At 39.0% G+C, this 16,651-nt stretch overlaps 1 protein-coding gene across 1 annotated transcript in view; it reads left to right on the top strand.

Annotated features, from left to right (window-relative positions):
• Positions 1-3,112: 3,112 nt before the first annotated feature.
• Positions 3,113-16,651, top strand: part of tbx4 (T-box transcription factor 4) — a gene marked incomplete at its 3' end in the record, with an annotated part of 33,623 nt that continues 20,084 nt past the window's right edge. Inside the window, exons 1-2 of the mRNA XM_080053846.1 lie at positions 3,113-3,154; positions 3,727-3,821. Of these exons, the coding sequence (XP_079909972.1) occupies positions 3,799-3,821 (23 nt within the window). The 5' untranslated portion in view covers positions 3,113-3,154; positions 3,727-3,798. The remainder of the gene's footprint in view (positions 3,155-3,726; positions 3,822-16,651) is intronic.

Raw genomic sequence — 16,651 nt, 5'->3', positions numbered from 1 at the left:
CAGGGGGACATGTGAGCATCAATATAATGAACATAATGGATTAAGGTTGGACACTGCAGGGGAATAAGGTACATTGTTAATTTATAGACGTCATCAGGAAAGCTAGTTGATAACTAAAATAAAATACTTATTAAAAATTGTATTAGTTTTTTCAGAAATGTTTGAATCAATATGCTAATTTGGCAATATCTATATAATTATGACTACATTTTCATCTCTTTCAACAACAACAAAAAATCTAGATTTTGTATAAATACCTTTTCTTATAAAAAGACTATGCAGGTCTTAGAAATGCATATCAGGCATGTTTTTTTAAGATATTTGTTTGGCATTTTTATGCTTTATTGATAGTGTAGAGACAGAGGTGAAATGGGGCAGAGAGGGGAGTGACATGCAGAGAACCGCCACGGGTGGGAATCGAACACGGGTCTGCTGCTGGGCCCGGCCCGGGGGGGGGGGGGGGGGGTACGCCCTACCAACTGAGCTAAGGGCGCCCCCTATATCAGGCATGTTTTAAAGAAGATCATTTTTTCATGAATTGGACTACAATTCTTTCAGTAATTACTTTAGGAATAGTGCTAAGAATGATTACGGAAAGTTGAGTCGATGTAAGTGTTCAGAGTATTGAAAAAAGAATATTTGACGAGATAATGGCCGTTATAACATGGTTGTATATAGAAATATACAGACGCAAACGGATAAGGTTGAGTTATATAAACACCTAAAAGTACATTTTGAACCTTTGATTTAAACTGAAAGGAGACAAATATGTCAACACAGAAATCTCTAAATTTACAAGTTGAAAAAGCTGAAAAAATTACATTTTGCCTGCTATGTCTCACCTTAATGCTTCCTCCATTTCTACTCACACCATGTCAGTTGGATCAGATGTCTGTTAGAAAAACCCAGTCTATCAACTGTAGTTTGGAGCTGCGTCAGTTTTACAACAACAGTACATGTGCACCGTCCAACCAGACTGCACTCTCTCCGTTGCATTTTTTTACCCCAGCTATGATCACAGTATGTCAGTGTGATTTGCTGCCGAGGCTTGTGTCTATAGTCCCTGCCACAAATCTGAACTCAAAGCTATAGGCCTCTGGCTGGCTATTACCTGACCCAGCTAAACAGCTTTGAGTCTGCCTGGGCTAAGGTTCACATGAGAGGGTCAAGTGATAAGATTCTACTGTAGATTGGATGAGATGGTACAGCACAGCAACGTGTGTGCAAGGTTCTGTAATTTCTTATTTTACATTTTGAAAACGATAGCAGACAGTGTAGAGAGTGTGAAAAAAAAAGTTGAAATCTGGAGAATTTTTTTCATGTTTTTCGTCCAATAATAATCTCCATCGAAAAAAAACACAACTTGGCCCGATTCAACACGAGTCATTTTCAACCATCATGTAAAGTTGTTGTCTATGTAAAGCGCTTTGAGTGCGAGAAAAGCGCTATATAAATTAAATATATTATTATTATTATTATTATTATTATTATTATTATTATTATTATTATTATTATTATTATTGTTATTATTATTATTATTATTATTATCATGCAGTAGTCCAGTCCAAACAACTGACCTCACTTTTGAGGAGGAAACCTACATGGTGAAAGATAATTTGCTGGATTTTATTTCCACATTTGATGTTTTCTTTTTCTTTATTTTTTCAATTATAACGGAATTTAAGTCACCCTTTGTTTGGGCCAAAACAAATGTGGCTAGTATTAGGAAATTGTGTTTGTATTTGAAGACCTTAGTAGCAGACTTCTATGAGCGGACGAAGGGATTTTATACACTGGAATTAAATTAAAGATAGATATAATAGACAATTTAAAATGTGATCGTCCCATGGTTTTCTAAATGTATTATCAGTGAGCAGGATGGACATTTTTCAAAAGTTGTTTTAAATACATTTTTCGAGCATACATTTCAGAGCTCTTCAAATACAGATTTGTTATTAATTAGGCCTGGATATCTAGAGAGTCTGGGAAATGATGTCAGTTAACGTTTTAAAATAAATATATAATATGAATGATCTCATGCATGTCAACTGGTAATGCATTTGTGCAAAGTTAAAGGTGAAGTGAGCAATATATTTGTGTTAATATATGTGTTAAATCGCTCTATATTCATACAGTGATCACTTATATAGTGTGCACGTTTCATAACGCAGGTCTCTCTGTCACCCGCTCTGCATGTAATCGGCAAATAAACTTTTCGAGTATCCCACAACCTGATATCCAATCAGAAGACAGAACGCTACAAACCGGCGCGTCTCAGTGCCGGTGCACGCGCAAAAAGCGACAGATGGTTGAATGTGTATGCGCCTACAATGGCGGAGCAGGTAAAAATCCTTCCCAATGTCTTTGGGAAGTTTCGCATGATGGTTTTTATCATCGCACTTACGGATCTGAGATAATGCTAGATAACTCGCTGCTTAATGTGGTGACGTGGGGTCGAGGGAGGGGACTGCTAACTGCAGTAACTGACAGGAAGTTAGCTAAAAGTACCATTTTGCTTACTGAACCTTTAATACAATGCTTCTTAGGGCGCTCCGGTGGCGTAGTGGATAGAGCGCGTACCATATTGGCTCCGGCCTTCGTTGCAGTGGTCTTTACTGCAGGTCATCCCCCCTCTTTCTGTCACCCCATTTCAACTCTGTACTATCTTAAAAATAATCTTTAAAAAAAAATACAATGCTTCTTAGACAATGGTACATTTTACACAGTCTTCGTTACACAATTCATCATTTTGTCTTTACTGTCAGTACAAATGAATAGCCGCCTCACATTCACTGGAAAGAAGCAGTAGTACAGTATATAATAAAGCAGACTAACTACATATGTGCATTTTAACAGAATGCTGTAAATGAAGGCTACACTGATGGGATTTATAAAATGAGAGTGGACATTATCTCTGTGAGAAGTTGCCACACATGCCTGGTCCGATGTGCATTGAACTATCACATGACACCCAGCTGGCTCTGCATGTCATCCTGTAGAGATGCTGCAGGAGAAGGCTTCAGCTGGGACCCATGGATGTATGAGCCAGGGCCAGACCGCCACGGACACAGAGCCCCTCCCAGACCCCTCACCACCACCACCACCGGGCCTGTCTACAGCTCCCACAATCCCCTGCTCCAGTGAGCCCGACCAGGTGCACACACACACACACACACGCACGCACACACACACACACACACACACACATACACACGCAAACACGCACAAACGCACGCACACACGCAAACACGCACAAACGCACACGCAAACACACACACACATACACACACACATAGGGCCTGAAGTCAAGTAGCTTAATAAAGAGGCACTGTTTTTTTCTCTAAATAGATACAACTTAATTAAAGCAAGTTAATTGGGATTCAAGAAAAAGCTAATTATAATAATAAAGGTTCAGTGCAGAAACAGTGGACATTTCTGTTCACACCAAAAACTGCACCTATTGTAGTTTGATGAGTTATGTGTGAAGAAAAAAATTAATCAAATAAAATACTTCAAGCGATAAAATGCATTCAACCCATCTGGAGAGGAGATTTACACTTATATTGATATAATCGGCAGATTCCTCTATTAGTTGCTCTGTAGCAGGATTATATACTTGTATTTTAAATGGCATTATGGTTTTCTTGAAAGCCCATCTCTAATACATTGTGTAGAGTTGAGTGTTGCCTTGTGTTGATTGTAACAGTGCTGTGTGCTCTCCTGCAGAACATTGAGAACATCAAGGTGGTTCTTCACGAGAGGGAACTGTGGAAGAGGTTCCATGAGGCCGGCACAGAGATGATCATTACTAAAGCAGGCAGGTTAGTGGAGCAGGAAACACACCATCAGTCAGTCACACAACATGGGAAAAGCATTACATGATACGTGTAGGTTCAAAATGGGTCCCAATGCTCATATTCTTATTTTGAACATGTCACGTTGTGCATGTACTCGGATAAGTAGGCCTAGTAACAGCTGTGTGTTTGTGTGTGTGTGTGTGTGTGTGTGTGTGTGTGTGTTTTAGTGTGTGTGTGTGTGTGTGTGTGTGTGTGTGTGTCTGTGTCTGTGTGTGTGTGTCTGTGTCTGTGTGTAGGTGTGTGCATGCATAGCTCATCTATTCCTTTCTATAAGTCCGCCAGGAAATATTCTTCGCTAATTTGCCTGAACTTAAAAACAGACCTTTCTCAAATTTCACGCAATCAACACCAAATTGACCACGAAGCACCAGCGGAATGAGATACGGATGACTGTAAAAGATTAGTAGGATATCTTGAAAAACATTGACCATAACGTTTATTCAGGGGCGGGGCTTAGCAGCTAATTGGCCATAACTCATGACCGTAGGTCCTATCATCATAACACTTGCTGGATATGTGCAGAACATGTGTGGTAGCATGTCCTCTAAAGCTTTTCGAGCCAAACCCATAGGGGGCGCCACAAATGTGAAAACCATAGCTCAAAAATGCAATATTTGACAGGCCACGCCCCTTTCCCCCTGACTCTGATTGACTTGTCATTTGTTACACATGTACAGCTCATGGTGCACCAATAAAGCCTCTTGGACCATAGGGGTCAGCCATGACCTTTTTTTTCACCTAAGTTGCATAAACTGAAATACAGTCACGTGACAGCTACTTGTTTTAGCGAGGTAACTCAAGAAACATGGCCGTAGATTAAATACCACTGAAAGGTTTACTAGCCTACAGTGTATTACTGTAAAGAGGAGAAATGATTTGGAAAATGTATAGGCCTATTAGGCTAATGTAGGCTAATTATTATCTGCAGTATTGAAAAGGAATGTGATAATACGTTTTATTTTGGTTGTTGGATTCTATTGAGTAGCCTAGTTTTGTGCAGAAGAAATGGAGGATTTGTTGATGTATTAGTTTATATTTTGAATAGGCCTAAGTAAATCAATATGACATATGATGTGAAATCAAATGGTTGACTGGCAGCCAATGTGAACAGATGTAACTCTCCTGTTGTCTCTGTCTTCCTATCTCAGTGTAGCCTACATAGACTCATTAGCATCTGCTCATAAGGGTTAGGGTTAGATGCATTGTATATCCCTTTATGTTGTGTCTGTTTCCTTGTTCTATTGAGAAGAGAAGGATCATTGTGAGACTTCAGGTATTGCCAGCCTTTAAATCTCCTTTGTAAATGCTTTATAAAGCAAAGATAGTCCTCGCTGTAGATGAGGCCACACATTTACTTTACTAACAATTTAGTAACTACCTGAGTTTATCAGTATTATTAAGTTTTTATAAAACATCGAAAAAAACATACTCACTTACCATTGGTGCATGTCTTAATCAGTATATGTATAAATTAGGTCTGTTAAACGATTACAAAGTTTAATCAGATTAATCACAGGCTGCTGTGGATTAATCACGATTAAATCACGATTAATTCTACGTTTCGAAATATACCGGAAAAATTCGAATTTTCTCTGTATATTGTTGTATGAACGGAAAAATAAATGATCGTATGTACATTTAAAATTAGTCTTTTTATTAATTGAAAATCCAAATTATCGTTTTAATACAAAAAATACATTTAAATCAAACTCAAATATGCCTACCACACCATAATTAAATGTATCTGTCTCTTTGCTATGTCTTTGAGCAAATGTAGGCTATATAATCGAATGTTTTTGGTGAATCCATAGGTTATGCATTCTTTTTTTATATATATATATATTTTTGGCATTGTTATGATTTATTGATAGTTCAGAGAGACAGAGGTGAAATGGGGCAGAGAGGGGAGTGACATGCAGAGGACGTCTGCGGGCGGGAATCGAACCCGGGTCTGCTGCTGGGCCCGGCCCGGGGGGGGGACGTCCTACCAACTGAGCTAAAGGCGCCCAGGTTGTGCATTCTTTAATACAACTTGATTGCGGTCCGTTTTGTTTGTGTGTGTGAGTGTGTGTGTGTGTGTGTGTGTGTGTGTACGCACAACCACGTTCTAGAGGACTGTACATTTGTGCCAGAAAGCCGACGTCATGTCTGAAAACAGCAGACATTAGCCTCGTTCGACTTACCCAGGTCTGAGCAAGACCTGCGCAACTATGACGCGCGTCTTGCTGAGCGCACAACAAAAATGCTGCAAAAATGCTGTGCGCTCAGCAAGCCGAGCGTCATAGTTGCGCAGGTCTTAGCAAGACGGCGACATCTCAAACGAGGCTAATGTTTCTCCTCCTGTTGCTTCCGACAGCAACTGCCGCCCGCGACACAGACGTGGCCGTTAGCAGTTGAAAACATGGCATGGGCTAGCGTGCTGTTATGTTTGGCCGCGCACAGCTACTGATCCTTGGTCAGCCACAACGTTAGAATCCGTTAATTGCGTTAAAAAAATGAACGCATTAATTCCAGAAATGAATCACCCTGTGTTAACGCGTTAAATTTAACAGCCCTAGTATAAATACATGCATAAATATAGGCTACATGTAAATAGTTTATTAATCATTTACTGACACTTTCTGAATGATCTTATGAACCATTAATAAATCATATACAACTGCGTTTGAATGGTAAATACTTGATTTAGAAATATTGAATCCTTCATTTATAATGTAGGAATAATGCTTTATAAATGATTAATCAAGCATTACTAATCCTTAACTAATGCTAAGTAGTGTATAGTTATTATAAAGTGTTACCCAAATAACCGTAGTAATAGTTGCTGGCAGAAGCATTTAGATATTTTACTGAAGTGCTAACAACAAGCTTGTAAAGTGTAAAACCTTCAAATGTTAAATAACTCTTAAATGAACTACAGGCAGATATTTGGGGTAAAGTAAAAAGTACATTAGAACAACAACAGTAGAGGAAGAAAATAGCAAATAATTAGCACTTGAGTGAATATACGTACTTTCCACAACTGTTCATAAATACTCATTAGGTATTTCACACACTACGAATGTGTTACAATTATGATATAATAAATACAAGTGTTAACATTAGCATAGTTATCACGAATAGTTATGTAAGTTCCCACCAACTTTACACTGGAAATAAAAAACTTGGAAAATATTAAATATTTCATTAGTCACAATGTATTTAAATGTGTGGGAAAATGACAGAGAAAGTTATATTAAAGTGATGAATTCATTACGCATAATGAGTACCATACCTTTCTGTGATGATCTGTTCAGACGACTAATAGTAAAATATAACTTTGTCTTTTGGGAGGAGACAGGAAGTCCCTGCAGCAGCCAGCCACTATATAATTGAAAACACAAATGACTGTTCAGCTTGTTGGATTTAATGCGACCTGAGGATTAGATAGCGAGGCCTTTTGGACATTAACCAGAGAGTGAGTACACTCTCAAACCCCACCTCCGCCTCTCATTCCTCAAGGGATGGGCTTTTGTTTTTTCTTCCCAGTAAAAAAATGTAAAAGGTCACCACATTTTCCCCTTAATGCTGCATAACTGTAAGAGATGGGCTTTCCCTTGTCCGCCTGATGAAGTGGTCTCTGAATCCTTAAATCCCTTTGAAGGCCCTGCAGTGCTGGAGCTGTGCAGCTGTGCCTTTGACCTACTGTCAGACAGACAACACACATCAACACACCACACTGGGTCATTCACATTGAAATCAGTTTTAGTGAGGCGGCTGTTGTGGTAGCCCTGTAGATTAAGATTTAGAAGTAAAGTATGACTCGTTTCCAGCGAATCTCCGTTAATGATCCAAATATGAACAACAGAGTAGAAAAGAAAATGTAATCAAATATATCGTCATAATTCTATGACATGACCCAGAACAACAGTGACAGCTTTGTCTATCAGAGCCAGATGATAAATCATCAAACAGATATTTAAGAGGTGTTGTCAAAGCCTAGTCATACCGTCACAAACCAGTGCAGACGAAATAGGGAAGGGGGGGGGGGGGGGTCAAATGTGAGCTTGTGTTCTGCTGGGTAAAGAGTCAAATATCTGCAGAGATAACCACAGCAGCTCTGAGAGGCTGTGCATGGGCACACACCCGCTTTAAATGAAATGTAAGTAAGCTAAGAATGTACATTTAGTTATTTTTTGACTAAACCATGACTGTTTGCGTCTGTATATTTCTCCTATACAACCATCTTTAACCACCATTATATCACTTTTTTGGAATACTTTGAACCAACATTCTGAACTTCTAAAGCTTACAATAACTAAACTTTCTATAATCATGTTTAGCACAACGTCCATGATTTACAAAAACGAAATGTAGACTGATCAGACCACAGCACACTGTTCCACTTTGTGTCAGTCCATCTCAGATGAGCCCAGGCCCAGAGAAGTCTGCAGCATGTGTGGATGTTGTTGACAGAGGTGTGGACTCGGGTCACATGACTTGGACTTTAACAGCTTTAACAAAGCCCTTTTTTTCCTTTTAAAAAAAAAATCTTCAGTATTTTTACATGAACAATGAATTGTCATCTTCATCATTCTCAGCAATTTCCTTTTCACTCCCTAAAGGCCCGGACACACCGGCCCGATAATCGCCGTCGTAGAGTCGGGAGGGGGCTGGGACACGAATCTGTTTGGTGTGTGCCGTGAAATCGGTCGTCGTAGATGTCGTCGGGCTTCTTTTGAGCCGATTGAACATACTGTCAAATTTGTGGTCATGCTGTGGCCACTTCAGGGACTGGGGCCCTGGTTAAAGTGGATAGTCGGATGAATTCAACCCAGTTTCAACAGATTATTCAGGATAATGTTCAAGCATCAGTCACAAAGTTGAAGTTGCCCAGGGGTTGGATATTCCAACAAGACAATGACCCTTAACACAGTTCAAATTCCTGCAGAGGGAAAAGTACAATGTTCTGATATGGCCGTTGCAGTACAATGACTTGAATATCATCGAAAATCTATGGGATGATTTGAAGCGGGCGTTCCATGCTCGGCAGCCATCACATTTAACTGAACTGGATTGCTTTAGTATGTAAGAAAGAATGTTCAAAATACCTACATCCAGGATCCAGACATTCATCACAGGCTACCGCAGGCGTCTAGAGGCTGTTATTTTTGCAAAAGGAGGCTCAACTAAGTACTGATGTCATTTTTGTTTTGGAGTGCCCAAATTTATGCACCAGTCAAATTTTGTTATGATGCCTATTGCATATTTTCTATTATTCCAATAAACAAAATGACACTGCTGAATTGCTTCTGTTTCCCTAAGGTATGTCATATATGAAAAGGAATTTGCTTCTTTGAAATCCCAGCTAATGATGAACAAAAATCCCCAAAATTAGAAGGGGGTCCCAAACTTTTTCAAATGACTGTATATTAGTGCTGTCAAACGATTAAAATATTTAATCGCGATTAATCGCATTAATGTCATAGTTAACTCACTTTAACTTTTATCTATTCTAGCCTAAATGTCTCTTGATTTCTTTTTGTCCCATTATTTTTTCTCATTGTAATGCTCTTTTCACACCCATTCTCTACACCCTTGTAATTCAGTGTATTTCTTCTAAAATATCATAATTTCCAATTCAGTGCAAATAGACAACAATGTAGACCCCCCCTCCCCTAGAACAGCATACACAAACATAATTGGAACTTAATTTTTTATTTAAAAACCAAACCATAAAACAACATAGGCTCTAGCCTATATAAAACAAATTAGTATTAAGGTGGTTGCTGCCTAAATGTTTTGGGAGTCGTTCATCCACGACTCATTTCAGACTGTGTGGAGTGGACACACTATACACTTGTGTGCTGGTGGTTGGTTTGTATGCTGCTGCTGCAGCCGAGGCTTAAGTCACCCTTGATAGTGAAAATTGAAGTGAAAATGAATGACTGGCGGCTGCCACTAACATTCATAGAGGTTTTGGTGGGGCGCAGGGTTATAAGTAGGACTTTTGCAAATGAAAAGCTTACTTTTCTGTTCTTTTTCCGCGTAGTCCCCGAGTCACACACAGAAGACTAGTGAAGGTCGCGCAGCTGAGCTAGGAAGTGCTAGGTTCCGGTTTCTGCTTCAAAATAAAAGTCAGAATTGACATGACATTTAGCCGTTTTGCCAGTTAAATGATTTTAATGTGAAGTTACACTGTAGGACATGTTCCGGTTGACTTAACAGTAACTTAATGGCGAGCCATATGAATAGTTTGTGGTGTTTCAGTTGTTCTAACATTACTAGTTGATGCAACAGCATGTGAAAAAACCACAACGTTTGCTAGGCCACGACGAGCGTTAATCGCGCGATAAAAAAATTGATGCCGTTAAAATGGGTTTGCGTTAACGCCGTTAATAACGCGTTAAACTGACAGCACTAATATATATATATATACATATATATATATATATATATATATATATATATATATATATATATATATATACATACATACATATATATATATATATGTATATATATATTAGTGCTGTCAAGCGATTAAAAATATTAATCTAATTAATTACAGGCTCTGTGATTAATTAATCTAAATTAATCACATACTTATATGACACTTCTATGCCTGTTTATAAACAACTGTATAGGCTACCGTTCGTCTCTCTCTCACACAAAGGAGGAAAAAAGACAGGCATATGCTTGGAAGAGTGAGAGGGGGCGGGTGTCTGTTTGAAGGAGATGATCGCAGCTAGCAAACAAAAGTGAGACACAGAGGAAGATTGAGAGATACTGTTTTGAACCTATTGTTAATTAGGCACCCACTAAATCAATAATGCACAGACACTGCGGAGAATAACATAAGACGTATTCCTACCTTCATGCTTATTTGCCCGGAGCTTCCCATAAAACATCCCTCTCTATGCTTCTTTCTTTACTCTTTAATCCCGTGCGGGCCGTGTCAGCAAGCTACAGGTGCAGCTTCGCTATCGCCTCACCTCTTTTGCACCGGGTCAAAGGGCAATATAGAAGTGCGATTAATCTGCGTTAATTTTTTTAATTGCGTTAATTTTTCTGTGATTAATTAATCGAAATGAATGCGTTAATTTGACAGCCCTAATATATACAGTATATATATGTATACTATGTATGAGTGAGACGGGTGTCGGTTTGTAGCGTTCTCTCTTCTGATTGGATAAAAATTTCGGGATCCTCCAATAAGTTTATTTGACGATTACATGCAAAGCAGCTGACTGAGAGATCGGCTTTATGAAACGCGCACATTATGTAAGTGATCACTGTATGAATAAAGAGCGATTTAACACTTATATTAACATAAATAAACCGCTTACTTCACCTTTCAGGCCAAACACGTCAGACTATTAGCATGAGACTAAGAGAGGAGGAGTATGGTTTATCCGCTCTTTATTTTCCTTCTTTCACAGCCACAGCAGCATAGATCGCGGGAAAAGAACAAAAGCTTACATTCGGCTCGTGAGGAGACGCTAGAACAGCTGTTGCGACCCGCGAATCGCGGCCGTTAATAACATCCATAAACTGTTACTTATACAGCGATGGGGACTGCATGTAGCCTACTTACTCACACACGGGTGATTCACATAAACTCAAATAAATACGTTTCAACTGTGGAATGTTCGACTTCTGCGGCAACATGCACGCTCACACACCTGACGAAAAATAATCTTACTAAACAGACCCTCCGGCCGACTGACGTCACAGCCACTAACTGACAGCTATAATGTCATCCACACTGAACAAAACACATCTTAACACACTATAAGAAATAACAACACTGTTACATATAAACTTTGGGGCCTTTTCTACATGTAGCCTATGTGTGAGTGTCTGTGCGTGTATGTGCTAAATATGAGTTAAATGTTAAAAATCACTGGTAAATAGTGCAATTAGGAAGTGCAATGTCCGTAAAAAAAATTTCCACAATTTCAATTGCACTTGTTTTAATAAATAAATATGGATTTTAAAAGCGTACATGATGGGTAAATATATTATTACTTTTTGGTTAAAAGGACTCGAAATGACTCGAAGCTCAAACTGCAGGACTTGGGACTTGACTCGGGACTTGTCAGCATTGACTCGGGACTTGACTCGGGACTCACCTGTCTCGAGTCGAGATTTGACTCGGGACTTGAGGGCAAAGACTTGAGACTGACTTGTGACTTGCTAAACAATGACTTGGTCCCACCTCTGGTTGTTGATATATGGCTTTCACTTTGCATGGTAAGAGTCTTATCTTGCATTTGTGGATGAAGCGATGGACTGTGTTTACCGACAATGGTTTTCTGAAGTGTTCCATGGCCCATGTAGTGATATCCTTTATAAAATCATGCTATTTATTAATCCAGATTCTACAAAATATTTTAATGATATCATGGATTGTAGATGATGAAATCCTTAAATTCTTTGCAGGAATGTTGTTTTTAAACTGGTGGACTGTTTTCCTCTCAAGTTCTTCCCAAAGTGGTGAGCCTCACCCCATAATTGCTTGTGAAGACTGAACCTTTACGGGATGCCCCTTTATATACATTCATGATAATATCACCTGTAACCAGTTAACATGTTTATGTGAGTCATGTTACAAACAGGTTTTTTTTAACATTCTACAGCTCTCCTAATCTCATGCCCATGTCACAACTTTTTTGAAATGTGTTAAATTCAGAATAAGCATATACACTCACCGGCCACTTTATTAGGTACACCTGTTCAATGGCTTATAAAAACAAAAAGCTAATCAGCCAATCACATGGCATAAAATCAATGCATTTAGGCATGAAGACGTGGTCAAGACAATGTACTGAAGTCAAAACGAGCATCAGAATGGGGAAGAAAGGGGGTTTAGGTGACTTTGAACATGGCATGGTTGATGGTGCACGGCAGGATGGATCCATACTTTCATATTGTTTACGCCAAATTCTGCCATCTGAATGTCGCAACTGAAATCGAGACTCATCAGACCAGGCATGATTTTTCAATCTTCTATTGTCCAATATTGGTGATCCTGTGAGAATTGTAGCCTCATTTTCCTGTTTTTAGCTGACAGGAGTGGCACTCGGTGGGGTCTTCTGTTGCTGTAGCCCATCTGCTTCAAGGTTGGTTGTGTTTTGTGTTCAGAGATGGTATTCTGCATACCCTGGTTGTTGTAACGGGTGGTTATTTGAGTTACTGTTGCCTTTCTATCATCATGAACCAGTATGCCCATCCTCCACAGACCTCTGACTTCAAAATTTCATTTTACGTCCACACAAATGCCGCTCACTGGGTATTTTTTCTTTTTCGGACCATTCTCTGTAAACCCTAGAGATGGTTGTGTGTGAAAATCCCAGTAGATCAGCAGTTTCTGAAATACTCAGACCAGCCCCTCTGGCACCCTCAACATGCTATGTTCCAAGTCACTTAAACCCCCTTTCTTCCCCATTCTGTTGCTCGGTTTTAACTTCAATTTACAAAAAACAATGAAATAGATAGGGTAAAACAATATAACATAAAGTATATTGCTTTGCATTTTTTTCAACTTGATTGTATGTGAAAAAGAATTAACAAATGATCACATGGGGAAAGTTTCAAAACGCAATATCTCTATGAAGGATTTTCCTTAAACTTTGCACAAAGTGTCGACTGTTTTTTTATTAAATCACAGAGTAGCAAAGCAACTGCAGTACAATGGATTATAAATTTTTTCCCCTCTTTCCCCCCCCCCCCCCCCGAAGACTCAATTATGTACTGATAAGATTTCCAAGGTCAAGGGTCAAGGTCACTGTGACCTTGCCTTTTGTGAATGCAATATCTTCTGAACGCTTTGAGGGATTTTCTTCAAACTTTGCACTTTGTCCACTCCAACCTAAAGATGAACTTATTACATTTTGAAGGTCAAAGGTCACTGTGACCTTGCATTTTGTAAAACCAATAGGTATAACAAGCTTTATAATAAGCTTTGGGGGATTTTTTTTTCAAACTTTGAATGAATGTCGACTTTGACTCAATGATGTACTGATGAGATTGCCACTGTTACCTTGACTTCATATTCATCCAGCAGTGTAGCGTCAGCTTTTGTACGTTTATAATAATTTAATGCTTTTCCATATTTCGTGATTCATTCAATGTTTCAATTCAATTCTTATTTATTCATACTTCATACTCTTTGAACATTCAGCAGTGAAGCGTCAGCTTCCACAGCGGCAGCATTCACACCACATTTTCTTCAGGAATTGCATTTCTAGTTTCATGTCCTAACCTGTCAATAATCGTTTAGTCTTTATCATTTATTTTCTTAATTCTTGGGGTTTCCAACCCTCATTGTTTTCCAAAAGCACAACATGGTAAAAGGGAATTCTTCACATTTTACAGTATACATGCATCTGACAATGGTTTCTGTCTATCAGTCTGTCTGTAGCTGTTAAGCTCTTTTTTGTGATATTGGGCTACACGTGAAAAAACAAAACAAGCTATACAAGGTGAAGTCCTTCAAGATAGAAGATATCTTGAAATTCACTGGGAAAACTCATTTGGAGGTATATTTGACCAGTATTATGAAGTAGTTTCAAAATAAGCCTGCAGTATTCTTCTCACGACTTGTCCATGTCATACTCGTCATTGCAAGTTTAACTTAAAGGAGAAATAAGTAATAGTAAGTGATATTTTTTGTCAATATAAGTGTCAAATCAATCTATATTCATACAACAATTACTTAAACAGGATGCACAGTTCATGACACAGGTCTCCCAGTCATTCAGCTTTGCAGTTATTGCCAGATCAAATTTTGAGTATCCTGCTAGTTTTTATCCAATCAGGAGACAGAGTGCTAAAAAGAGGTGGCCGTGAATGATGAACGTGAATGATGACTCGCTGCTCTCCATCGCGGCACTATCTGATGAAGACGGCTGTGTGTTCATGTGGTGGTGACGTAGGGACGAGGGAGTGGACTGCTAACTGCAGTCACTGACTAAAAGGAGCATATCACTTACTTCTCCTTTATACAATACATTAGTGGAACTGTTCTAGAGTTAAGATAATCACCTACTTGAAATAAGAGTATTAAGTGATATTGTTGCATTTAAAGATGATATATCTTCAGGGTTAGCTGGAAATACTCATATTGAGCATTTTCTGCTAGTAATAGGAAGAGCTTTTGTGTTACAGTAAGCCAGCCTTGTAATCCTCATTTTCAATTCAAGTGTATTGAATTTACGAGTCCCTATATCTAGGTGAAATGTTGCTTGTCAGGTTCTGTGTTTTATGACTAGGAATGTAGGCTACTTAGTAAGATTTAGATTTTTTTTTTAAGTTGACTTGATTCGACTTAACTGAGACCCTGTTTAAGAAATTGTTCTAACCTCTGGGCCAGTTGTCTTTGTATGTTTAATTGTACAGCTGTGGTCAGCAATTAAATGTTTCACAATCTGTGTTAAAGCTGGGGTATATGATTTGGGAGAAAATAGCAGTTGGGATAGAGATTCTAATCCAAATACCGCTCTACTTGTGTTCTCTCTGGTCCCTCCCTGACACGCTCTACCCGCTGTAGCTCCTCCCTCCAAACGACAGTTATGCGAGTTCATGTCTTTACAACTAGTGTCTTTCCCGGTCTTTCCTCGTATCCTTGCTGTCTTAGTGGTGTAAGCAGTTGTTGTTAAAGGGGAAATAGGACATTTAGGGGCCGTTGATTGTAGACATTGCTGTTTGTTGGCTGCCGTAGTGCCAAACTGTCAGACTGCTAGGGTCGTGAACGCTCACGCAACTGACGCAACAACGTCGTTGCCAAGGTGAACGGACAGTCCCAACAGCCAATAAGAACGGAGAATCGGAGCCTTGCTCTGATTGGTCAAAGTATACATGAGCAGTGGCCATTTTTGGGGCCGGCACACAGAGGCAGGGGAGAGCAAAGTGATGAGTAGATATTCTCAGACCACTTCACCTACACATAGCTGAATGGCTAATATGAAGTAAAATCATAATAAGTGCCAGGTCGTTTAAAATAAACCAAGTAGGGAGAAGGCGATGCAGGGGCTCTGCTGTTTACAAGTGGAAGTAAAAGGTCAAGAGGAAGAAGTGAAATGGAGGGATGGCAGTGTGGCTCTGCAGGCAGCGAGTGAGACGTTGGAGTGGACCTTTCATCAACAGACATGTCAGAATGTGACGTGGCTAAGTGTGATGTGTATCATTTTAAACTTTACAAGATAAATGAACTGACAGTTTGAACTACAGACGGTCAGTTCTACTTTGTTTTCATGATGTTTTCAGCCGTCCTGGAGAGCAGCTGAAATAATACTCCACTCTGTGCATGTGGGATGTGTTTTTGTTTGAGGAGTTTGAAAGTTTCGGGACAGAAAGATTCATTTAAAAACACAACATTTCGAGTCTTAACAAACTTCTAACAGATTGGAAATTGAGCACTGACAACTTCTTTATAATGAATGAGGGGCACTTCCTGTCTCACAAAGTAGATGTAAACAATCAACAGTTGAAATCCTCAAGACCACCTAAACTGTAGCCTTTCTACAGTAGTATTACATGATGATACAACAAGAACATTGGCATGTGCAGTCTCCATGGGTCACTTGACAAGAAAATTGTCCCAGACATTTCAAGATGTCAGACTTTATTGTGCAAACTTGTACAACGAAATTAGGGAAATTAAATTGTGAATTTTAAAATTTCTCATAGAAATGTATTGTTTTTTTTTCCATAAAACCGTTTTTTTTTTTTTTTTTTTCATTTCATTGTCTCGGACAATTTTCTTGTCAAGTGACCCATGGAGACTGCTCATGCCAATGTTCACGCTTGTA

The sequence above is a fragment of the Ammodytes marinus genome (genome assembly GCF_949987685.1).
Source record: "Ammodytes marinus genome assembly, chromosome: 3".
NCBI classification, from domain to species: Eukaryota; Metazoa; Chordata; class Actinopteri; order Uranoscopiformes; family Ammodytidae; genus Ammodytes; species Ammodytes marinus.
Note: the sequence above shows the minus strand (reverse complement) of the source record. Positions and strands in the feature narration are given on the sequence as shown.